This window comes from Sus scrofa, chromosome 15, assembly GCF_000003025.6.
Source record: "Sus scrofa isolate TJ Tabasco breed Duroc chromosome 15, Sscrofa11.1, whole genome shotgun sequence".
Taxonomy (NCBI): domain Eukaryota; kingdom Metazoa; phylum Chordata; class Mammalia; order Artiodactyla; family Suidae; genus Sus; species Sus scrofa.
The window spans coordinates 120,345,783-120,370,861 of record NC_010457.5 but is presented as its reverse complement, the minus strand read 5'-3'; the positions used below and the strand labels follow the sequence as shown (position 1 = coordinate 120,370,861).

Below are 25,079 nucleotides of genomic sequence, written 5' to 3'. Positions count from 1 at the left end.
AGTACCCAAGGCAGAGATGACTCTGAGCGGAGTGATTTTCATGATGGATTAAGGATGGAAGTGAGGCTGGGAGACAAAGGGAAGGCAAGGCATAGACAGTCAGTCCCAGTGTGGTCACGGATTGGTTGGCAGGAGGGTCCTTGAGCTGGAGAGAGATGGTGGTGAGAAGGTAGGGTGCTTGAAATTGAGATAAAGGGGGGCCATGCAGTGAATGGTAATGAGAGATTCTAGGGCAGCTATTATCTTGGGCTGGAAATAAGAGGAAATGGCTGCTGGATTATTTTGGAGAGAGGGGTTGTTTAGGCAAATGGGAATGAAATAGGAGGACAGGCTTCCTGACCTGACCAGGAGGGGGCTGCAGAAGCTGGGAATCCCCCAACAGTTGGGGATGAGTCAGAAGGCCAAGGTCCATGAGGCCCTGAGCAAGGTGTAGAGCACACAGCTGCGAAGAACCTGGGCTGCCTGACTGCCACTTATTCTTCTATCCGGGTCCTGTTTAGGCTTCCAAATGAAATCACATAGCTGGCCAAACTGACGTTGCACTAATCACTGCATCACTGGGCTTCTATCTCAGAAACAAAAGTAACAATGGAAACTTTTGCTATTTCCAAGCACTTGAAAACTGAGACATAGATATAGATACACCCATTTTTTGACTGCACCCATTTGCATGCAGGTGTTCCCGGGGTGGGGATTGAAATAAATGAATAAATATAAATATGAATATATAATTATATATAATATAAATATATAGTTATATGTACTTTATGGATAAATAAATAAATACAATTATATATATACAAATATATATATACACACACATATATATGTACACACATTTTTGGCTGCACCCATTTGCATGCAGGAGTTCCTGGGCTGAGGACTGATATTTGCACCACAGCTGTAACCACAGTCACAGTGGTGACAGCCCTGGACCCTTAACCCACTGAGCCATGAGGGAACTCCTGAAAGCTGCTCTTTTTAATCGCTACCATCCTATGTTATTACCTCTATTTTTAGGGAGAAGGAAACCAAGTCTCAGAGAAGCTAAGTAATATGCCCTATGTCACCAGGTCTGTCTAGCGCCAACACTGGCTGATAATTGAATCCACCTTTAGGCATTTGTTTCTACATTCCCTGAAGATTCTGGTTTGGAGGTCTAGAAAGAGGTATCCTCAAGGAATCTAAGGATATTTTCACCAGCCCCTTGGGAGCATCTGATGGTCAGGGGAGACCGGAAAGCGTTGTGCCCTGCACCCTGGCTGCAGGCGTGGTGGTTGCCGAGCTGGATCTGCAGCCCAGCCTTCTCCATGGGGCAACGTTTCCTCCTGGAAAGGAGAAGCTCTTATCTGACCTGATTCCAGTTCTATCTGGTCTAGTAAAGCATTAACGATGTCACCATGTGCCGTTATCTTTCTTCCTTTTTTCCTCCTTCCCTTTTTCTTTCTTTCTTTCTTTTTTATTTCTTTTGCCTTTTCTAGGGCTGCTCCCGTGACATATGGAGGTTCATTTCCTCACTGCTCCATGAGGAAACTCCAACTCATTCCCTTTCTTGTTCCCTCTGACCTCAATCCTGTGCTAACTGAACACTGATCAAGCAGTCAGATGACTGAAGTTGTTGTCAGTAGCATAATTAATGTACTAAAATGCTATTACCCATCTCATCACTAACGTACAGATTCAGGTTATTTCTCCAGGGCAAGATGAGCTAACGGACCCTGGAGCCATGGACCACCTGGCCAGAAAATCATAAACCAGAGGCATCCTGACTTTGAAACTGTGAAACTACAAAGTCTAAGACATGTCGCAGAAATATCATAAAATGATGATTAATCTCAGCCTCTTTGTTCTTCCCCTTTTAAAAAAGATGCTAGCTCAAAGATCAAGTTAGAGTGAATCTGAGGCTTGTCTCCCACTCCCTTACTAGGCGCCCTGCCAACAATCCTTACTTTGCTGCAAACTCCGGCTCTCTGAGTTTGGCTTTCTGAAACTTTGCTCGGTTTCACCCGCACCCCGGTCAAGTTTCCCCATCTGGGCACCAGGGAGCCACTCCAGGGGCCCACCCTTCCACCCCCTGTCACCCATCACTAAACTTAGGCTACTCCATCCCTAAAATAAGCATCAGCCTGATCCCTTTCATTTCTCCAGCCCCCACCCCTTTCTGCTGCTGCTGAGCGCACTTGACTTTTTTCCCAGGGCAGGGTTGCCAGAAAAATATATGGCACCCAGTTAAATTTGAACTTCAGATGAGCAACAGATACTTTTTAGTGTAAGTATTCCCCAACATTGTATGGGGCAATGGGACATACTTATGCAAACAAAACAAAACAAAACAAAAAAACATTGTCGCTTGTCTGAAGTTCAATTGAATTGGTCATCCAGCATCTTCCTTTGCTGAAGCTGGTGACTCTACCCCAGGGGTACCACCAAGCCTCCCCCATCCTCCCCACCTCCCTCTAGATGGCTGTTGCCCTCGGGTAAAATCTCAGTTCCTGGGCCCCTGCCTGCTCCCCTAGCCCTATTTCTTACCACTCTCACCCCAAGCCGCCTGCTCCATCCTGGACTGCAGGTACAAGGGGCCCTAAGCCCCTTGCTTCAGCTACTATTCCCAGTGCCTGGAGAACATGCTTCCCACCCCTGCACTGGCTGGCTGATTCCTAAGCATCCACTAACACTGGGATCAAGTGTTATTGTCTCTTAAGATCCTTTCCTGAAACATCCCTCACTCCCATCCCATGCTCCTTTTTCTGGGATCCCAACAGAACCAAGTGACCATTCCTCTATCCCAGTGCTGGCAAACTGATGAAGTTGTAATTACCTGCTCTATTATTATCTCCCTTACACTGTGAGTTTCTTGCGGACAGGGGCTGTGTCCTTCAGTTTTGTTTTCTCCAGAACCAGAAATTCCTGTCTATAGACAGTAGGGGCTTAATTAATAATCTGCTAAGGGCCCTAAAGATAAGGACCTATTCCTTTTTTTTTTTTTTTTTTTTTTTTTGGCCATGCCTATGGCATGTAGAAGTTCTTGGAACAGAGATCAAATCCTCGACAGCAGTGACCTGAGCCACTGCAGTAACAAGGCCAGATCCTTAACCTGCTGTGCCACAAGGGAATTCCAAGCCCCTTTCCTTTTATTCAGACATAAAAAGGCAGGGTCCAGAGAAGGAGACATCATTCATGGGTTGCCTGTTGTGAATGGTTACTCTGGGCTTGGTGCTCTGGGTGTTCTTTCAGGATTGAAATTGTAAAGAAAAAAATGCTAAAAAAAAAAAAAAAAAAAAAAGAAGAAGAAGAAGAAAAAAAAATGCTACCTGCCGTTCTAGTTCTACAGGATCCAGCCACTGGCCAGGGCAGTTGGCCTTCAACTGTGCACCCTGAGGGGAATTCAAGGTGGAGGGGGGGAAAAAAAACCCCAAACAGGAAGCATTCTGTGTTTTGGTTATAACGGTCTCTAGACAGTTAAGGTGCACATCTAGGAATTCTTGTCGTGTTGCAGCAGAAACAAATCTGACTAGGAATCATGAGGTCATGGGTTCAATCCCTGGCTTTGCTCAGGGGGTTAAAGACCTGGCATTGCGGTGAGCTGGGGTGTAGGCCCGTGGCTGTAGCTCTGATTTGACCCCTAGCCTAGGAACCTCCGTATACCGTGGGTGTGGTCCTAAAGAGCCAAAAAAAAAGCACATCTAAGGAAAAATTTCAGTGACCCCAGATTCTCGCATCTTCCTATTCATAGAATACTGAAATCATCAGCTTGAGAAGTCGGTTCTTTATGATTAGGAGTATATGTTTTTATGCTTGACCACGTATTTTTTTCCAGCAAAAAAAGATGGTGTATATTCTAGTTCCTCCTGTACCTCTTCGGAGCAGTTCCTCAGTGTTATCTGAGAGGCTACAGTCCTCGGGAAAGTCCCCCCAAAAAACTTAACTCACTTTTATGTTGTGCACTTTTCTTTCAGTCGACATAGTCTTGATCCCAGGATCAGAAAAATGGGCTCAGGAGAAAGAATGAGCAGTAAGGCTTGTGTGGGGCTTGTCTGTCTACCGCCTCACATTCACTTTCTCAGGGGGCGGGTGTGATTGCTAGCTGGTTCCCCTTGGAACCATTCTGACAGTTCTAGAAAGTGGAGGGTGCTTTTGGGAGAAGGGGCCCAAGTGCAGAGAGCATCAGGGGCTGTTAGGAGACCCGGCCAGATGCTGCAGGGCTTCACAGTTCACCAGGGCTCCCTTCATGAACACACAGTTCATGTTCTGAGCTCCAGGGGGAAACTGACATTGAGCAGAATTGTACTTGCCCTGTGCCCTTGCTTGAGAGATCACGCTTTGGGAGGGGACTTCCTAAATCGAGGTCTTTGATCCCTAGGAATGGGGTGGCTGGGAGAGTGAGCCTGCTATAAGGTCCACTAATGTCAGAGCTTCCAGATAAGTGCACAGGCTCCTCCTTCTTGTCTTGGTCTGGAAAAGAACTGGACTGGCCCCTGGATATAATAATGTAAAGAAAAGTGCTTATTGGAGTTCCCATCGTGGTGCAGCGGAAAGGAATCTGACTAGGAACCATGAGGTTGTGGGTTTGATCCCTGGCTTCACTCAGTGGGTTAAGGATCCCGTGTTGCCATTAGCTGTGGTGTAGGTCACAGACAACAGCTCAGATCTGGCTTCAATTAGACCCCTAGACTGGGAACCTCCATATGCTGCAGGAGCAGCCCTAAAAAGGCAAAAGACAAAAAAAAAAAAAAAAAAAAAAGAAGAAAAAAGAAAAAGAGAAAGAAAGAAAGGAAAAGTGCTTACTGATGGGTTTGGAATCAGGAAATGCTCAGGTGGTCCTGGTTGTCTAGCTATGTTTTGTCAGGTCACCACCGACTGCCATTCAAAAAGAAAAAGTGTCAACAGGCTGTGAATGACATTTAGTGACAGTGTGATCTGTAGCTACCAGCCTGAGAAAAGCACCTTAAATAAAGCTGTTCATCTACTGGAAGCCTTGGCGTAATGGAAAAAAAACATGGACTTTGGAACTATGTAAACTCGGCAATGTTTCAAAACTTCCCAGAACTTACTTCCTTATCGGCAACATGGAACGACCAAGTACATCCTGCCATTAGTGGCTGGGAGGGTGGAGAAAGCTCCCAACCCAACGTTGTGCACTGAGAGAAGTTATCCACATCCCAGGATTTCTGACCCTAAATCACCTGCTTTCCTGGTTGAAGAAACTTCAGGCAGGCAATGCCATGGTTCCCAGGGCCAGAGAATCTAAGTTCCGTCCATCTCTACATTTGGACATTTGAAGTTTTTATACTTGAAAAGCACATTTGGCTTAAAAACATGAAATTGTCAACAATGTTCATCATGATTTATGTCTAATAATGAGAAAATGGGAAACAACTTAAATGTCCTTAAAAGTAGGAAACCGATTTTATAAATGGGCATAACTATGTGATAGAATACTTTGAGGCGTTAAAACTATGCTTCTGAAGAATACTTAGTGACAAGAAAAATGTTCATGATAAAATGTGAAATAAAAGATAAGCAACAAAGATTGTGCAATAGGACCCCACTCCAGAAAAACAAGTGATACACAGAGCTATATAAGCAAAGAAACACTAAAATGCAAGCGCTTGCCGCTGGCATTCAGGAGGAGTGGAACAAAATCAACTATACTTTAAGAAAATGCATTTTTGTGTTTTGAATTTCCAACAAGGATCATATGCTGCCTTAAAATGCGAAACCTCTAAAGTTCTTGCGGGGAGGAGCACGACCCGGGAGGACGCAGGCGGGACCCGGGGCGGACCCCAGCGCCCCCTGGCGGCACCCCGAGGCCACGCCCCAGGGGCCGGCGCGTCGGGGCGGGGCGCGGAGACCCAGCCCAGCCCAGGCCTGCGCGGGTGGTGCCGGACTCGCGACGCCGGGAGGTCGGGAACGCACAGTCGAGAGCGGTAGGCAAGCCAGGGGGCTCGGGACCGGCGGGAATGGGGCACCGCGGGCCGGCGGGGAGCGGGCCGGGGCTGAGGCGGCCCTGGGACGGGGCCCCAAACTTTCTCGGAGTGCGTGGAGGGCGGGAGTGGGGCTCTGTCGCCCTCACCTTTGGCGTTTCGATTTCCCTGTGCGTCCCGGGCGGGCGAGTGACGCCTGCTTAGCTTGGGGAGCCGAGCTGCGGGTTGTGCGCACAGGTGATCGTGGCCGGGGTCTGAGGGTGTCCTGTCCCCCGCTTCTTGGCGCGTGTCTATCGCAGGGCGTGGCCACCGCGCCAGCCCCAGGGTGGCCAGCTGTGCGCGGGATAAAGGCTCTCTGGGCCCTGGGCTGGTGAGAGGGGGAGGGGAGGCCGCCCAGGGCCCCTGCCCCGGCCTCTGCTTGGCTCTGCCCGCCCCCGGTGCCAGCTGTGGTGTCCACTGGTGACCGAGTATTTGAGTGCGTGGGGAACCGGGTGGAAGTGAAAGCCGTGAGCAGCCCACATCCTTGGCGTGAGGAAGACGCCACCTCTGTCAGGACGACTTTGCCTCAGCCGGCCCACTTCTAACCTCCGCCCCCAAGCTGGGTTCACAAAGTACTATCTTCCTCGTGGCCTCTTTGGGTTGGAGCAAAACAAACAGGAAAAGAGAGGGGAAAACGGTGGAGCCAGGGGACAGTGGCAGGAAAAGTAGAGGAGGGCTGCTGGGAAGCTGGGCCCCAATCTTGTGGGTTCTGCACCAGCTTCTGTTCTCTGGGGCACCATCCCCTCTCCGGCCAGGGTGGCCTCTGTGTGGTATCCAGGGATTGGAGTTCCTCCTGAGAAACCTGGACATGGGATGGGGAGGGATGGGTAGCCTGGGAACCAGGGTCAGAGCCAGATGTCATGGAAGGTCCCTGGGGTGTCCAGTTCTCGGGGCTCTGAAATATTCATCTCACTGGTGAGCTTTGGTTTCAGTGCTGGCGCCTTTGGCTTGGCCAGTGGTGGCAGGAGAGCCAGGCCCTTCCTTGAGGCTAATATGTCTGAGGCAAGGGGGCAGCCATACTTCCTCCTCACCTGCCTGCTCTCTTGGTCTCTCCAACCATGAGGACCCAGAGACCCGGTTTATAACTTAGAAAGAAGTAGTGGGACCACACAGGGTCAAGGGCCCTGACTTCCTGCCTTCTTGTGCTATGACCTCAGGGCCTCACCTGTAAAAACAGCACGTCAGAGAGGTAATGACAGGGGTGCACCTTAAGTCTGGAGAGAACCTCATATCCTGAGCTGGGTAATAGCCACCTTAGCTCAGCCTCTGCCCATGGAAGAGCGCTTCCATCCCCCAAACTTGTCATCTCTTCAGACCAAGCAGAAGCCCCAGGGAAGGGACACACGCTGTGTGTTTTCAGAGGGGGCTGCCCAGGAAGGGCCAGAGTGTGGAAGCTCATACAGCTCCCTGAGAGGAAGGCCTCTGCTAACCCTGATGCGGCCTTTCTGGAGTATTCTGTTGGGAACCCTATAGAGAGGATGGCCTTGACCACATCTTCCAACACGAAGATTCTGGGGTTCTAGGCCAAAACCTGGGTCTTATTTTGAAGTAGGAATGATACCCAGAAGTCCACAGTGCTGGGTACCTCAAGGGTACTCAGTGCATTGGTCAGGGAGGAAGAGAATGAGTCCTTATTCTTGTAGATAATGATTGGTATTCTTCCCTCTTACATAAAGGTGATGTCAGGGGATGGCAGCCTCCTGGTTCTATGCTGCTTGGAGATGTCCCCCAGCCCTTGGCAGTGAGTCCCACGTTGGAGGTTATCACAGCAGCTGTCTGGGGGTGGGATGGGGAGAACCCCTGAAGAGAGAGTGGCTGGGTGTGAGGGGCTGGGTATTAGGGCAGGGGTTTTACCCTATGAAGAGTTGGGTCGTGAATCATTGCAGGTCTACCTGTAAAACAAAGGTGGCCTGGTCAGCCACCCACAGGATGGTAGTTAGGTGTGTCCTGATGCAGATGTTTCAGGCTTAAGGAAGTTTGAGGGAATAAAGCTGAACAGGTTTGCTCCCAGCAGAACTTCTCAGAGCCTTCCCCTGCCATTGTGCCTTGTACATTTCCAAAAGGCGCTATGGATTGTATTTCAGACTTATCTGTTTCTGAGCTCATCCATTGCCATCTCCCGGGGCAGTGTTCTTTACCGCAGTCCAGGAAATGCCTGGCTGAATGATTCGAGCTTCCCACTCTGTTTCTAGTATCGAGTCTCCCTTCCTCTCCCTGAATGAGGCTGATTTGAGGGAAAAGGAGGCCATGGGAGGTCATTTGCCTGGATTCCCACAACTAGTTAGTGGCAGTATTAGAACCTGAACCCCAATCTCTTGACTTCCTCCCGCTTAGTCTTTCTTGTCTGCCGTGTGCCGCTGTTTCTCTGAAGGCTCGGGGGGATGAGTGAGACCCAGGGCAATAGGGGGGCAGTGTGGGACAATAGGGGGGCAGTGTAGAAGGAGAGGAAGTCATGACCAGTCCCACACCCAGATCCTGCCCTGTGCCTGTGCCTCTGTAGCCATCCATCCTCCAGACCAGTGTCACATCAGTGGTGACTTTGGCAGAGATTCTTTTTTTTGTTTTTTTGTTTTTGTCTTTTTGTCTTTTAGGGCCGCACCCGCGGCACATGGAGGTTCCCAGACTAGGGGTGGAATCGGAGCTATGGAGGTTCCCAGGCTAGGGGTCGAATCAGAGCTGTAGCCACCGGCCTACACTACAGCCACAGCAATGCCAGATCCAAGCCACGCCTGCGACCTACGCCACAGCTCACAAGCAACACCGGATCCTTAACCTACTGAGCAAGGCCAGGGATCGAACCTGCAACCTCATGGTTCCTAGTCGGATTCGTTTCCGCTGCACCACCATGGGAACTCCCCCTTGCAGAGATTCTTTAGGAAGCAAGTCATTCTGCCCTGAAGCCTTCTGCCCTGGTCTGTTAGGCTGTTCATTCAGAAGCAGAGACAGAGCTGGCATGGGCTTTGATCTTTTGATCTTTCTTCTAACCTAGGGCTCTGGCAAGGACTGACATGCTCAAGGAAAGAGGAATTGGTATCAACGAGAAAAGGTCTTTACTACCTTAGCCCGCCTCAGGTGTTGGCCTAGTCACACTGGCGACTGGTGGGTTCTGGGGCTCCTGTTCCAGGCAGGTGTGAAAGCAGAGGGCACTTTAAAGTCAGATGTCAGATTGGGGTTCAAGCCTGTCTCTGCCGTTCACCTGCTGTGGGACCTCGGATCGAGCTGTCTCTGAATTTTACTTTTCTCATCTGTAGAGTGGGCATAAGGGTATGCGTCTCATAGGGCCCTCGTGGGGAGCAGATGTCCTTGGTACCTGGTAGTAAGGACACAGTCCTGGCGAGTCTAAGCAGTTCTCTTCCTTCCCTGCCCAGCTCAGGGAAAGGTTTGTCTCGCTTCCCCACTGTGGACTGTTAATTATCTGTCTGCCTCTCCTTCTGCTCATCTTCAAGTTCAACTGAAAAGGCAGAAGATGACATGCAAAGGAGGTGGATGGGGCCGTGTTCCTGAAGCTGTGCCCAGCCCTGCTTAATGCCTTCTGCTTTCCTTATCTGCACTCCCCGCTGCTCTGACCACTGGCTTGGTGGGGGTGTCCTAGATCACCTGTGCAATGACACAGTAATGTCCCCCAAGGGTGAAGGACGGGCTCTGGGTGCCTGGGTCTTCCCATACCCTCAAGGGCAGCTTCGTCTTTCCAGGATACTGGAGCCATTGTCTGAGTTTCCGACTGGAGAGAGGCCGCCCTGGTTAGAGAGCAGGGCCGGGAGGGAGGTCCTGGGTGGGCAGCCTTATCTGTTTCAGACAGATGGGCGCAGGGAACCAGGGGGAAGGGGGCTTGATCTGGCTCCACGTCAGTGGTGTGTGTGCTGGCGTCTGTTACCCCGAGTTCTCAGATAGTGGGCAGAGCTGAGAATGAAAGTTCCAAACCCATGACCAAGAGGGCCTGTCGTAGGCTGGGCAGGAACTTTCATGGTTCTGGGGTTTCCTGGTGTGTCAACTGACCAGATGATTTCTAAAGTCCATTCCAGCTCTGATGTTTCAGTTTTTAGATCCTCTCAGCGTCATCTGGTTAAACCCAGAGGCCAGGCGGACAGGATGAGTTGATTCTGGGCCCCTGGGTCTGTGTGCGTCAGGCCTGGTGGCATGCCCAGACACTCCTGGGTGGATCCTTTTACTCCTCTGCCCTCCTGGCTCCGTGCTGGGTTAGGAGGGCGAAGTGTTTTCTTGGAGGGGAGGGGAGAGCTGGGGGAGTTGGGGGAGGTAAAGGAAGAGGACAGGAAGGAGCCTGTCACAGGAAACATGGTCGTGGTGGGCCAGGGCCCGCACTGCTGTGCCTGCTGGGTGGGGTCTCCTGAGATGCGCACTCTGAGCTATTCTTTCCATTCTGGCTCTCAGCACCCCAGTTCCTGGCAGGGAGGAGGGCAGGCTGCCTGGACCAGTCAGCTGCTCCCTTCTGCCCCTCCCTCCAACACACACACACACACAAACACACACACACACACACCCTCTTGCTGTAACCCCAGTAGCACCAGCCTCCCCCTGCAGATTCCAAAGCCTTAACCCTTTAGATGTCCCGCAGGGAGCCTGAACTTGAGCCCCTGCTGGCCAGGAGCATGCTGGCCACACTGAGGTGGTGCCAGGGGAAGGAGCTGGCTTCCCCTAGGCCGCCTCTGAAAACCTTGACAGCCAACAAGTATTATGTTTGAGCCCACCCACTTCTGCTGCCTGGGCCTGGGGTGGGGGTGTAGGAGAAAGGAGAGGTTCTGGCTCTTTCCTGATGGGCTGTGAGAATGGGGTCAGGAAAATGGGGAGCAGGCTTAGATCTATAACCTGGCAAGGAGGGGGCTTGATAACAGGCATCGCGAAGAAGAGTGTGGCCTGCAGTGGAGCAGCCTTGCTTCCTGTGGCTGGAGCGGTAGAAGCTGGATGCCTCCTGTGTTTTAGGAAGATTCAGGCTTCCAGAGGGGAACGCTAAAGTTCCTGAACCTGTTTAGTCCCTAGGGACTGCGAGCCCCTCCAGCAGCTCCCAGAGGAACCCAGCTGACCTGATTCCTGCTTTCTAGTCCCTGTGTCACTCGTCCCCACTCTGTCTCTGTACCTTCTCCCTTTGGACTCCACATCCCCTGCACCTCCCACCTGGAGTCATGGTCATGAAAGTAAACGCTGCCCACTACTCCATTTCCTCCTACCTTGTCAGATGCCAGCCCCAAACCTCACAGCTAGCTGAAGCCTCCATAACGCGGAAGTGGCTGGGGCTCCTGTAGGTTGGGCTGCAGCCAGGGAACAGGCTCAGAAGCTGCCCGTGCTGGCAGGCCTGGGCCCGAGGCTCCTGTCCATCTGGCCCTCCTTGGAGGCGAGTGTGACTGAGCTCAGCCCCTCCCCCTGATCGCCCTAAACACTCTCTCCCGCTCCTGCACACAGCTCTACACGAGAGACCTAGGATGTAGTCCCAGCCCCGCTTTGTGGCCAAGGACAGGTCACTTACCCTGCTAGTACTGTGGCTGGCCGGCTGGTGAAGCAGGGGTGGGCTTGCCTTAGATGAGCAAGGTTTCTTTTAGCTCTGACCACCCTCTTCTGGTAGTTGCACAGGGTTTGGGACTCAGGGGGGTGATGGGAGGGGCTGAATGACTCAGTGTCCACTTGCTGTGTGAGGCTTCCTTTGTCATTAGAGGGTCTGGGGTGGGAAGCTCTGGGGAGGGATGAGAAGTGGGCTTAGAGAGGGTGCCCAAGTGAGGGTGACAGAAGAGGGCTTAGTGCTCTGGAGTCAGTCAGGGAGCACTCTTGATGTCATCACACCCTTGTGATGGTGACTTTATTTAAGCCTCTAATTCTTTATTTGTAAATAGGATACCAAATAGCCACCCTATGGGCAATAGACGGGATTTAATGAAACAATAACCAGAGATAGGGGTCAGCTGCCCCTTTAAGTGCTCTATGTGTGTTTTCTCATTTGATTTTGACAACAGCTACGTGGAGGGTACTGGTGTAGTGTTAAACCCATTTTCCAGGTGGAGAAACTGAGGCAGAGTGAGGTGAAGTGGTCACTGCCAGTCTCTGATGAGCATGGCCTGGTGGCTGACTCCCCAGGGAACTGGACCGTGAGCTGCCATGTGCCCTGCTGTCTCCTGGTGAATTCCTCTGAAAGCAGAAGTGTCACAGGGAGGGGAGAGGGAGAGCAGAGGGCATCTTTGTGAGTCAGCTGCCACCGCATCAGGCGGAAGCCCAGAGTCCTGGTGGCCTCTCCAAGGCTGGCCTTGTGCTCCCTGATTCACCCTTTAGTTTGGGGAGGGACCTGTTTGCCCGGCTTGGCTTCAGTGAAGGGGTGGGGAGCTGGCTGGCCGGACAAAGGGCAGGCCCTGCATCACTGGGCTCCTCAGATATGCCCCAGGACCGCAGTCTGTTAGAGCCGGAAGTGAGCTCAGAGGTCATCTGGTCCACTCAGCTCAGTTCACAGAGGTGCCCCCTGAGGGGCCTGCAGGACTCTAGTTGGGGTCTCTGACCACAAAGCAGTTCCTGCCAGTGTCTTGTGGGCCGTGTTTAGCCTGAGATGACAGTAATGATGACAGATCACCGTACTCCAGAGGTGGCCTGTGTGAAGGGTCCCACAGACAGGATGCTGTTGTCCTGGTGGAGCTGGAGGGGCCAGGGAGGGGGTGAAGGGAGAAGGACCCTCTTGCTTCAGGGGAGGAGAGCCCCGTCCGGGTTTCTCTGCCTTTTTTTTTTTTTTTTTTGGTCTTTTTATGGCCACACCCACGGCATATGGAGGTTCCCAGGCTAGGGGTCAAATTGGAGCTGTAGCCGCCGGCCTAGACCACAGCCACAGCACTTAGGATCCTTTACCCACTGAGCAAGGCCAGGATTGAACCCGCATCCTCATGGATCCTAGCCGGGTTTGCTACCTCTGAGCCATGGCACAACTCCTTCTCTTCCTTTTAAAAAAAAAAGTCTATTAAGGTTCACGTATTATAACTGTTTATGAATATTGTCTTACCCTGACATAAACCCCAAATATTTTCAAAAACAGTTACTCTCTGTCTGTTAAACTGACGCTTTTCAGTGTTGGGCTCCCCGTTTCCTCCAAGTGCTCCAGTCCAGCACGCAGGGCCTTCACCAGGCCGCTTCCCGTGCCTGGTTACCTGTGTCCCACCCTCACTGTCTGGAAGGTCTTATTTCTGACCTGATGTGTTCTTGCCGTGCTGGCCCATTCCCTCTGGGAAGATGGAGAACAGCTTTCCTCAAAGTAACTCATGGAGAGCCTGGGCCTGCCATTTGCTTCCTCCTCCCGCCCCCTGCCCCCCTTCCCTCTCCGTGGCATCCCCGGTGAGAGGGAAGAGTTGAGACAACCCTCTCTGTGCTCCCTGAACTGTGCAGAGGGCCCTACAACGAGGAGCTGGTGCCCCCTCCCTTCTGGCAGAGCCTCTGGGGATGTTTGCTGACCTTGGCCCGGGGCTGCCTCCTCCCTGTGGAGTCCTGAAGGTCAGGAGATGCTCACAGGGGTGGTGGGGGCTCTGTGAAGGGGTTCACACTCTGTCAAGGACACAGGGGCCCTTCCAGGGACTCCCTCCTTAGCTCTTCCCAAGCCCCCATCTCTGTCTGCTCAGAGGGGAACACCAGGCCCCGAGGAGGTTGATTTGGCATAAGAGGCAGAAAGAACAGGGCATAACATAGAGGACACAAGCCCAGGTCCCTGAAGGCCTCTGTTTGGTTTTGCCATTAACTTGCTAGTTCTGTGATTGTGGCGAGTCACTTCCCTGTTCTGGCCGGAATTCCCTCAGCAGGACCATCACTGGGGGTCGTACAATCTACAAGTCCCTTTGGGCTCTATTTCTGGGCTTCCCACCTCCTCATTCCTCCATCCTCCCCTCGCTGGGGGGTCCCTCTCCTGCCTCAGAGAAGGTACGGAGTGGATCCAGTGGCCTGACCTCTCAGCGCTGTCTCCCCAAGCCACCAGCCCTGGGGCAGAGAGGCAGGAATCACCAGGGATGCTGGCACTCGAAACGTGTGTCTCCCCCTCCTGGGAAGCTTCAGGGCCCTGCGTGTGCTATCCCCGGCCTGGCAAGGCCATGAAGAGAGTGGTGGCAGCCACAGGCTGCCACGTGCCTACTGTGCCTTGGCTGTTAGTTGAAAGAACCAGAAAGTCCTGTCCCGGACCTGCTGTTGGCTGCAGCCTCCCAGCCTCCAGGGACCAGCTACATGCATCCACTCGCCCAGGCCTCTTAGGCGGCCCCTGACTCAGCTTGCTACCGTCTCCAGCCCCATGGCCCCCTCCTCCAGGCCTGGCTGCTCCGGGCCTGGGGCTAGCTTGTTGTCTTCCATTCTGGGCCTTGGCTCCTTCCCAGCTCTGCCTTGCAGGCCTAGAGCTCCTGCCAGCTGCTGTGGGGGCTGGGCTGACCCCTTGAATGGGTCCCAGCTGGCCCTGTGGCTCACTGCTGGCTTGGCCTGGTCACCAGAAGGCTTCCTGAAATGGGCACAGGGGGTTCCCAGGCACCTGCTCTCACACCACTGATGCCCAGTGACTGCTCTGGGCTCCTGCTCTGCCAGGAAGCTACACAGTAGGGAGGGCTGTGGACAGAAAGCTGGAAGCAGGTGGAGGGGCGGGGTGGCGCCTTGGGGATGGGGACAATGGCCCGTGAAGGGTGAGCCTCTCCTCTTCACAGAGGCAGGCTGGACTGGGGCTGAGGGAGCCGGGCCTAGGCACTCACAACTGCTCTTGTCTTTATTCCAGGTCCAGCAACTGGGTCTCCTCTCAGCCCTCGAGTGGCCATGTCCCAACCCAGTGCCCCGCCTCCATATGAGGACCGCAACCCTCTGTACCCTGGCCCTCCGCCCCCAGGGGGCTATGGGCAGCCTACTGTCCTGCCTGGCGGGTACCCTGCCTACCCACAGCCTGGCTATGGTCACCCTGCTGGCTACCCACAGCCTATGCCCCCCATCCACCCGCCCATGAGCTATGGTAAGTCCCTGAAGGGCAGTTGGGGCTGGGGGAGGAGGGGACACGTGTATCATGTGAGGCCACTTCCTTTGCTCCTTTTTCAACTTCCTCGATCGCTTTTTCGTCTTCTCTTTAGCTCCTTCCTTCTGTTTCCCCATCTTTGTTACCTCCCTGCTTTTTGCTGTTCTTAGCCCCCTTGACCACCTGCCAGCCCTTTTATTCAGCAAGGAGACAGCGTCTGTACAATATACACCAGAACTTACATCGGATGAGAAAGTGGCTGGGAGATAACTTTAGAGCCATGACTCAAGAAGCCATTTCCGTTTCCCAGCTAGGCACTTGCCACCTCACCCACACTTTGCTCTTCCTCAGCAACCGCCTTTGGAACCCGAAGCCCTCTCGCCCCTTCCTTTTTTAGGGCCACACCCGCAGCATATGGAGGTTCGCAGGCTAGGGGTCCAGCTAGAGCTACAGCTGCCTGCCTACACCACAGCCATAGCAACGCGGGATCTGAGCGGCATCTGCAACCTACACCACAGCTCAGGGCAATGCTCGATCCTTAACCCACTGAGCGAGGCCAGGGATCGAACCCGCAACCTCAAGGTTCCTAGTCAGATTTGTTTCCGCTGTGCAACGACGGGGACTCCCCCCCCCCCCCGCTTCTTCATTTTTAATATTCTTGGTGCCGACCAAGCCTCATCCTTTAAGGAAACGTCTGATTTTTGGAAATATCCAAAAGTCATTTGGATGTTTGAACGTAGTGGCAGGTCAGTTTGGTCAGAAATGAGGTGAGATTAGAATGCGCTGAGACTTGTGCTGTGGTTCACATGTGGATTTTGAGAGCAGTTCCCAAGGAGGCATTCAAGGAATGCTTTGAGCCCCTGCAGCATCTCTGGAATCCGGGAGCATGGCCAGCTCTCGTCTGGCCATACGTGTTCTGGTGCGAGTACTGGCACATCAGCCACGTTTACGGTCATGCCTCGTCCTGAGCACTTAGCCCCTGCGTCCTCACCCTCACGTGTGCCTGGTGTCAGTCACACCACTTTGTTCCCCACGCTGCACACAGGCGTGCAGTGTTTCTGCCTTCCTTTTCCTCCTTCCATCCCTGAGTCCCTGCTCTGACCCTGCTAGCTCCTGTCCTGTGCCTGCCTGGCTTCCTCACGAGATGGTGACCTCTTAGCAGCAGGGACCGTGGGTATCCCCTCCCTCGGTCAATGCTTGCTGCTGGAGTACTTACACCTAAGCCCCCGGGCCAGTTCTGGTCCCTCGGGGGGCATCGTGGGGACTTGGCTGGGCCAAGGAGCTCTTGGGTTATCACACGTCTTTTGGCTGGGGTACCTGAGACTTGGGGAGAGTGTCGTGGAGGCCTGGGGATCGAGGCCACATGTCCCGGGGCCCTTCTTGGTCATATGTGATCTGTCCCTAGGCCCAGGCCATGGCTATGGTGGGGAGGAGAGAGCGGTGAGTGACAACTTCGGGTCTGGAGAGTGGAGTGACAGGAAAGTCCGACATGCCTTCATCCGAAAGGTGAGATATGGGCTGGGAGGCGGGTGGACCTGGGCCCCTGGAGCTGTGGGCTTGGGAGGCACCCACTCCCACACACATGTGCTGCTAGGTCCTCTCTAGCCCTGCACCTCCTCGAAGGGGGTCCTGGCCTTCTCTCGCCTTGACCTTGTTTTGAGGGGCACATACAGTCTGGGCAGGCTCTGCTGAAGTGTTTTGCCCTCGGCAAACTTCTTTCTCCTGCTAGACCATAGTGGCTTGAAGCCAGAACTCATGGCACTTGCTCGCAGCCCCTTGCCCCCCATCTCTGAGCTCAGCCCCTGCTCAGAGTAGACAGATACCTGACCAGTGTCACGCTGAACTGCTGCAGGTACCTGGCAGTGTGGCGAGGCGAAGGCAGCGAGTGGTCAGTGGAGGGCAGGTGTAGGGCAGGGCAGGGGAGGTGCCAGGGAGCAGCAGGGGCTGGGAGTCAGTCCTCAGGCTGGGGGCAGTGTCTGAGCCAGACTCCTCCCTGCAGGTGGCCTCTGCCGGGCTGTAGCCGGGGGGCTCTTGAGTGCGAGCCAAGTAAGAGGAGATCCTTCACAGTTGAGGAACCTCCTTGCTGCCTCTGAGAGGTGGGGGAGGGGGAGATGGTGAGGCCCTCGGGCTCCCTGGTCTGGGGGCCGGCTGCCTCCTGGGAGAGGCGGGAGTGGAGGGTGGTGCCCTGAGCTGGCCCCGCCACCTGTGTTCCAGGTTTACGCCATCATCTCGGTCCAGCTGCTCATCACGGTGGCCATCATCGCTATCTTCACCTTCGTGTGAGTCTCTAGGCCTCTCGGCCCGCCCTTCCCAGCTCTGAGTCACCTGCTGGGAGCCTGGCTTGGGGTGGGCCCTCGACCCCGAGGGACTGGAAGAAGAGTTTGGAGGGGGGCGATTGGAGAAAATGGGGCAGGGCCTCTGCAGGGAGGTAGACGAGCCGTGCTGTGACCCCTCTCTTGTCCTCCCCTGCTCCACAGGAAGCCGGTCAGCAATTTCGTGAGGGCAAACCTGGCTGTCTACTACGCATCCTAGTGAGTCTGTGCTCCCCTCTGCTCGGGGACAAGGGGAGGAGGGGCGACACTTGGCCAGGGGTCAAAATCCTTTTGGAGAGGGACCCTCCCGGTTGCCAGCCATGCCGGGCAGTATGGGCATGTGCCACCAAGTATAGGGTCACAGGGCTCCTGAGAGCGGAGCGGTGCCGCGGGGGGGGTGGGGGTGGAACTGGTGGTGACATGCATACTGCAGAATGGTCCCATGTTTTGGCAGCCTCTCTGCTTGGGGCCTCCTGTGACCTCCTGCTTGGCCAGACCCCCTCTTACAGAGCACCTTGGTGCCCATGGCTGGGGTGGGCTTGTCCTACTGGGCAGGCAGCCTCCCCTCAGACTTCTAGACAGTCCCCTGCGCCTCCCAGCTGCCAGTCTGGCGAGTGCTGCCAGGCCGGAGTGGGCCTGGAGACTACGGCCCTGTCTCTTTCTCCCCAGTGCTGTCTTCCTGGCCACCTACCTGACCCTCATCTGCTGCCAGGGACCCAGGTGAGTCCCAGAGACTGAGACTCTGACAAGGGATGCCGGAGGTGGGAGTGGGGCTGGTGATGGCAGTGGCTACTGCTGAGCTGCGTACAAACCACCTGGTGTGGGAGGATCTGTTTAGCTACCTCGTTCTTATTCTGACAGCACCCCGGCAAGCACGTAGCATCTTAACCACTTAACACATAGGGAGAGCCCTAGGCTCAGAGAGGCCGGGGAACCTTCTCTCATGCAGGTGGTCAGTCTCAGAGCTGCAGACGAATCCAGGTCTTTGGGGCTCCACAGCTCAGGCCTGTCCTACTGTCCCTGTTGCACAGAACCCCTGAGTAGGTACCCGGGGCTGTGCCAGCCTCCCCACCTGCAGGTCAAGGCCTAGTTCTCAAGGCGCACAAGCCACGGACTTCCTTCTGCTAAAGGAGCCTCTGAGACGTGGCCAGCCCCACGCCACTTAATCATGGTTTCTTTCCCTTCAGACGCCGCTTCCCATGGAACATCATCCTGCTGACCCTCTTTGTGAGTCTGAAAGGGCCGGGGGAGGGGCTGGAGATGGTCAGGGAGGGCAGGACCTGGGGAAGGGACGGGACACCACGGTGGCAGATGGCCCTGGCTCTCTCCTTGGCCTTACCCTGGCCCCGCCCTCGGTCTCCTTGTGGTGGCCGCTTTCCACCTCGGTCACGCATACCCCAGCCCTGGCTGGCCACCCTGGCCGTGCCTCCAGGGCCCCACCTCTCTTCTGCAGTGTCTCACTCTTGTCTCTGTCCTTCCCTCAGACTCTGGCCATGGGCTTCATGACCGGCACCATCTCCAGGTACGTTCCAGGACAGAGCACTACACAGGGGGGTGTTTTATAGGGGAGTGGGGCATCCCTGGGCTGGCGGCCACCTGCATGGGTGGCGCTGGGCCGGATCCTTGGAGAAGGGGTTTTGAAGTCATGCGTCCGTGGCTTATACCCCCGACCTCCCCTCACCGCTCGCTCCCTCCCGCAGCGTGTATGACACCAAGGCCGTCATCCTCGCGATGATCATCACTGCCGTGGTGTCCATTTCAGTCACCATCTTCTGCTTCCAGACCAAGGTGGGGGCATGGAGGGCCCTCCCCTGGCTGCCCCGTCCCCCTTCCGGACCGGGCACTTGAGCGGGCCCGGGAGGGCCCAGGCCCCTATGCCAGGGACTTCCTGAGACCCCAATCCCCTTCCCCTCGCATCTGCACCCACAAAGCTGCTTCCTGTGTCCGTCCCTAGAATGTCACGGTCACTCCCAGGAGGCAGCCCTGGGACGCCCTGGAGGAGGAGGCAGGGGCCCTCTGACTCGGCTGCTGGTCGTGGCCTGTCTGACACTCTCTTCCGGGCAGGTGGACTTCACCTCCTGCACAGGTCTCTTCTGTGTCCTGGGAATTGTGATGATGGTGACTGGGATTGTCACTGCCATTGTGCTGTCCTTCAAATATGTGAGTGTCCCGGGAGAGCTGGGGTCAGGGAACCCAGTGCTCAGGACAGATTTTCCATATCTTGTGTGGTGTGGCGGGCCCCACAGGCCTTGGGCAGGCTCTGGCTTCCAGAACCTCTGGGCTGGCTAGCAAAGGCACCCCCTTTGGGTTAGGGTAGAGACAGCCGGCCCTGGGAGCCATAGCAGCTGAGGCCCTGGACACCATGGTGGGCTTCCTATGGGAAGTGGTGGGTTAGGGCTGCCGGACAGCTGAGACCAGGTTCTGGGAGGCAGGGTGGCAGAAAAATCCAGAAGACCGGGAAGATGTGCCTGGCTGGAAGGGACCTTAGGCATCGCTGTATCTGACCCCTCTTTTATTGCAGTCAGTGGGGGTGGGGGTGGGGGTGGGGAGAGTGTCAGGCCTCCAGGCTGAGGAGAGATTCATGGTGGGGAGGGGAGGATGGGCTGAAAGGGGAAGGATGTGAACGGGAGGGCTGCCTGCCCACTTGACCTTGGGCTGCCCTGGGGGTGCTCCCTGCCTCTGCTGTTTCATCAGGGTGGTTGGGGGGCTTCCCTCCCAGCCCTCTTTAGTTTATCCCTCCCGGGCTGGGCTGCAGGAGGGTGGTCAGAACTAGGGGAGATGATGGGCTCCTCAAGCAGCGCATGCCTGGGTCTGCCCCTCCCAGCCACCTTTCTTCCAGAAGCACAGTGGACTCCTTCATACCTTGACTAACTTTTGGAGATGGGATTGGCCAAAAGATGCTCCGATTGGTTTTATGTGGCCACTGGACGATGGCCTGTTTTTTCTGCCGAATATGTTACCCTTCTTAATTTCTTCCCCTATCAGAAGGCAGAAGCACTCCTTTCATGTAGCTAGCTCTCTGGATCTTCCCACTTGGCCAGAATCCCGGAGGGGTGGCGGTGGGGGCAGATGGTCCTGAGGTTCTGCCTTGGTCCAAGCGCTGCCCAGATTTCCAATGTCAGCCCTGTTCCTTCTCCCCAGATTTACTGGCTGCACATGGTCTATGCTGCCCTGGGTGCCATTTGCTTCACTTTGGTGAGTAACCCCGCCTCCCGGAGGAAGGGGCGGACCTGGGGATGGTGAATGTGGGCTACTTGGGAGGCCGGGGTGGGGCCCAGCTGCCCTGCCCTTCTCCTGCTGTCCGGAGCGTCCACTGATTTTTCCGGGCACTCCCGCCATCTCTGGTCCACGCCACCAGCTTTGAGAACACTCAGCAGGCCGTATTACGGTGTGTCTGTCCCCTTTTCTAGAAGGTGACCTGCTTGAGGGCAGAGACCGTGCCTTATCCTGTTCATTAATGTGTTCCCTAAGCACACCTCATGGCCCGGAGGCTCCCAGGACAGGTCTGCTGACCCCCGAGCCCCTGGGTCCTCACGTGTGGCTCCCCTGTCCCTGCAGTTCCTGGCTTACGACACGCAGCTGGTCCTGGGGAACCGGAAGCACACCATCAGCCCCGAGGACTACATCACCGGCGCCCTGCAGATCTACACCGACATCGTCTACATCTTCACCTTTGTGCTGCAGCTCCTGGGGAGCCGGAATTAAGGAGCGCCTCCTGTTTTGCCCTCTGCCCCGGGCCTTCCCTGCCACAGAGAGCTGGACCTGGGGCTGGGGCTGGCCCTCAGACTTCTTTCCTTCCTCTCAAGTAATAGCCCATTTCCCTTTCTCTCCAGGGATGGGTCGCCTCTCTGGCTATGGATGCGTAGGTACCTGGTGGGGTTGTAGGAACTGGGGACTCACCCCTGCTCTTGGTGGACTCACAGGGACTGGGCCAAAGGTGTGCCTTCTTCCTCTGCCCACCAAATCCTTAACAGCTGGGGTTCGAGTGGGGAGGGATGAAAAGAGCTAAAATGGAATATGAGAGGCAGAAGTGACTTTGTGGTGACGAGGTTTCCCCTCCCACTTCTGCCACTGGCTGGAGCTGTTTCCTCCCTCAAACCCTAACAAAGCCAGACAGTGCTGTCCCCAGCCCCCTGGACTCACAGCCAGCCACTACCCTGTACTCCTTTGGTAGCCCTTGGCCTTCCCGCTCAGGAAGGTAGACAGGGTTTGTGCCTATGGGTCTCCCCTGCTTCACCCCTTCTCTCAATAGCATATATATATATGTGTATATATATACTGATTTTCTGGGCTAGGGTCGGGGAGGGAGAGGAGAGTGAGCCAAGTCAGGTGCGGAGGTCAATACGAGATTAGCATCTGCCCGGGGCGTCCCTCTGGCTTGTGGTGGTGGAGAGCAGGCCCGCCTGCAGCCATCTGGTCCCCATTCTCCAAAGGTGCCTGGGGCCCCCCTGGTGCTTCTGGCTGCTCAGAGCAGAAAGTGAGGGACAAAGGTCAGGTGGTGTGTAGGGTCACTGCTTCCTGACAGCGTGGCCAGGAAGTAACCAGGGTGAAGAGAGACTGGGGTCCCCTACCCTGTCTGAGAGCCATGGAAACCTATGGTGGCACCCATGGTTCTTGCGTTCTGCGAACTCGGGGAGGGCCCTGAGAGGAACGAGATGCCCCTCGCTTGCGGGATGTAAGACTTCGGCCCCATCTCTCCAGCCAACTACCGTTTTCTTCTTGACACCAAGTGCCTCAAGCTGGAATGGGGGAGGGGGACAAGGGCCACTCTGTGGGGGTGGGGGTGGAAACCAGATCAGCCCAAGGGTATAGTTAGGACTTCTTTATTAAGTACTTGGTCCTACCTATATCCCACAAAAGGACATAACTAGAAATGTAATAAAGTTTTATGTTTAGAAGGTAAAACCCTGTTGGGCTCTGGTTTTCTTCCCTTTAAGGTGTCAGCTCTGGCAGAATCAGTCTGGCCCTGCCCAAAGCAACCACATCCTACCTTTGCTTTCTGGCTGGTATCTTCTACCTTTTCTACAATCACCAAATACACTTGGCCCCAGTGCTTCCTGGGGATGGGTGGCTCAATACCAGGTCGAGCAGGGACTGCTCAGAGCCATAGTGCATGACCTTTCCGCATCATGGACCCTTTGCAGATGCGCGGGGGAGCTATGACCTCTCTTCCTCACAGAGCTGTATGTGTATACACACAACTTTGCATGTGGGGGCGGGGATGGACCACAAGGTTCAGGTTTAAAACTCCTGCCTTAGCAATCCCTGTCCCATCCCTCTTATAAACAAGGAAACTGAGGCCCAGAGTGGTTGAGTCATTTGGACTCAGCCAAAAGGAGTCAGTGCTTTTTTTACCTCCACACCCTGAACACCCTCTTTGATTCTCTTTAAACAGTAAAGAGAAGGTTGAGCGGGACCCCGCCCTCCTGGCCAGCAACTGGAGGGCTTGGTCCCCAGGGCCTGAGCCTAGGCTTGTTGTGCTTAAGTCTCTGCGGTTTCCCCAGCCAGTCAGCTGGGAACACTGAGGCTTCTGTGAGAGGGAGCACACGTGAGTAACCAACCCCACCCTCTGCCCCTCCCATCCCAAGGGACTCACAAACCCAAACCTGGTTCCTTTCCACTCAAACACTCAGTAACTTTATTTGCCTTCGGCTGGTTTCTAGGGAGGGGAAGGGTAGGGCCGGCAGCAGCCTGGGCTTCATGCGCCCTCTGGTGGGCCTCAGAGGCAAGGACCAGAATCATGGCCAAAGCCAAAGGACTTGACAGTTGGGAGGCCACAGTCTAGGGGAGGGTTGCAGTGTTCCTCACGACTGCACCCCGGACACAGCTTCAGGAGACGGGGCATGATGGGAGGAGGCCCTGAACCTCTGACTCTCATACTCGCCCGTGTTGGATGCCCGCATGTTCTGCCGAGCCTTCATCTGCTTCAAACGGTCCTTGTCCACTTCCCGCTTGGTGAGGATGAAGAGGAGGATACCACAGGGGAAGCCGATGGCCCTAGGGGTGGGGAGATGTGCATGGGATTGGGGGAGGGGCCAAGCCTGAGCCAGAGGAGCTGGGGAGAATCCTCAGCTTGCACAAACACTGCAATATATCACATGTGTCTACTCAGCCTCTGTGCTGGCTGCTGGAGGGCCCCGCTTGATTCGGATCCTACCACTGCCCTGCTCAAAACCCTATTAACAGCTCTCCATCACTTCCTGGCCAAATTCGCATTCCTAGGCATAGCACAAAAGGCCTAATGTGGCTGGGTCTCTGTCTACCTTGTCATTTCTCTCCTCTTGAGCCTGACACTCCCCAGCATAAGCCCTGCCACCCTGCCCTCGGGACTGTGTAGGGTTCCTCAGGTAGCCCATCCTCTTCCCCTCTCCAGGTCTTGGCAAAGATTCCCTCTGCCTGAACCGCCCCACACCCGCTCCCAGACTCCCATTTTTAACCTGAGTAACCGCTACGTGGGAGGTACTTCTGTGCAGGTTAAAGGCAAGGAGTCACAAGATCTGGTGAGAATCCAGCTCTGAGCCTCAGTTCCCTCATCTGTGAAATGGGGATGTCACACTTATTTTGGAAAGACTAAAACATTACACTGTAAAGTATTGGCACACCTCAGGTGCTGGAAAAAATGTTAATTTCCCCCTCCTTTTCTTTTAACATTAGTCAATAATACGTACTAAAATCAGCGTCAGATCCAAATAACAATGCACTGAACACCTTGTAGGTGCTGCTACTATACAACTAACATAATCTCGTGGGAGTTCGATTTTCTCAAAGAGCTCAACTGGCTCTCACCCCAAGCTCCCCAAAGAGAGGATGAGGCCAGGGACCCAAATCTCAATCAAATTAGCTCAATTTACGCCACACAAAACCTACTTGTCTCTCCAATTCCACATACTTTCCCACCTCCCCTGCCCCAGTCCTCTGAGAGGCCCATGCTCACATCCAGCAATTCTGTCTCCACAACCTTGGATTCAGCTCACCACCTGAAACTTGGAGAAGTTTCTGGGTCCCACCCTCCCCTGGTGCCACTCCCCATTGGTGGGCAAAGGGTTAAAACTCACCAGGCTAGTCCCACAGCTTTCATGGGGTTCTTGCCCCTCTTTCTGGGAATGTATTCCAGCTCAGGGGGTAGGGGTTCAGGCTCCTCCTTGCACTCTGGGGAGCTCTGGCTTTGCAGTGCCCGGGTCCTGTTCTGGGAAGCCTTGTTAGCTGTGGCTCCTGAGAGAATCCCTGTGGATGGAGGCAAGGAAAGTCAGTGAGAGAGGATGAGAAGGAATCCCGGGGAGGAGTGGTTGTGATCTGAGGAAGGGGAGTGACTGCGGTCTGGAGTAACAAGTGCCAGGGAGAGTCCAGAGGGAAATGGGAAAATTGCCATCGAGGTGGCACCTTTGAAAGCCACTTCCACGTCACTGCGGGCTCATCACCCCGGTGCCAGGAGAGCGAGCTTCGCTGTTCTTCATTTCAGACGGCAGGATGTGAAGGACTGCAGTGGGGCTCACAAGAGGCGTATGAAGGAAATCCGAGAAAAGGTTTCCAAACTGCAGAATGTTAGTACTGGAAGGGAGCGTAAAGGTAGTCTACTCCATCCCCTCATTTTATAGAAGAGGAAACTGACGCCCCGAGAGACGAACTGCTTCGCCCAAGGTCAAACTGCTAATTATCCGTGGCTAGAACCCAAGCCTTCAGAAGCCCAGGGCTCTTTCCTCTGCACTGCGGTGAGTGTGAAACATCTAGAACGCGGGAGTCTAGAAGGCTTCCTCGGGGCTCCCTTTCGCTCCAAGACTCCAGAGTTACGGTGTAACCGGAAGGCTGAGGGGATGGAGTGGGTGACCTCTAGACAGCATCTTTTAGCCCCCTGACTCT

General features: G+C 54.7%; 2 protein-coding genes across 5 annotated transcripts in view; one reads left to right on the top strand and one right to left on the bottom strand.

Annotated features, from left to right (window-relative positions):
• The window catches only part of PNKD (paroxysmal nonkinesigenic dyskinesia), a 66,108-nt gene that overhangs the window by 40,787 nt on the left and 242 nt on the right, over window positions 1-25,079 (bottom strand). Inside the window, exons 2-3 of one of the 4 annotated variants that reach the window (XM_021076197.1) lie at window positions 24,603-24,770; window positions 24,278-24,446 (exon numbers count right to left, since the gene is read on the bottom strand). In XM_021076197.1, the coding sequence (XP_020931856.1) occupies window positions 24,278-24,300 (23 nt within the window). In that variant the 5' untranslated portion in view covers window positions 24,301-24,446; window positions 24,603-24,770. Of the gene's footprint in view, window positions 1-22,832; window positions 23,220-24,277; window positions 24,447-24,602; window positions 24,771-25,079 lie in introns of those variants that run through there. The other 3 variants (XM_021076198.1, XM_003361265.4, XM_021076195.1) reach the window with 3 other exon arrangements.
• On the top strand, window positions 5,807-22,122 carry TMBIM1 (transmembrane BAX inhibitor motif containing 1). The gene is made up of 12 exons (XM_021076202.1): window positions 5,807-5,927; window positions 14,683-14,910; window positions 16,316-16,416; window positions 17,125-17,189; window positions 17,388-17,441; window positions 17,892-17,942; window positions 18,410-18,449; window positions 18,707-18,744; window positions 18,923-19,010; window positions 19,287-19,382; window positions 20,364-20,417; window positions 20,781-22,122. Exons 2-12 carry the CDS (start codon window positions 14,721-14,723, stop codon window positions 20,925-20,927), a joined length of 924 nt encoding a protein of 307 aa, XP_020931861.1. The 5' UTR covers window positions 5,807-5,927; window positions 14,683-14,720; the 3' UTR covers window positions 20,928-22,122.

Coding starts and splice junctions, on each gene's coding strand:
- TMBIM1 (XM_021076202.1), top strand. CDS start 14,721: ATGTCCCAACCCAGTGCCCCGCCTCCATATGAGGACCGCAACCCTCTG. Junction 16,417..17,124: donor GACATGCCTTCATCCGAAAG/GTGAGATATGGG, acceptor CCTGTGTTCCAG/GTTTACGCCATCATCTCGGT. Junction 18,745..18,922: donor ATGACCGGCACCATCTCCAG/GTACGTTCCAGG, acceptor TCCCTCCCGCAG/CGTGTATGACACCAAGGCCG.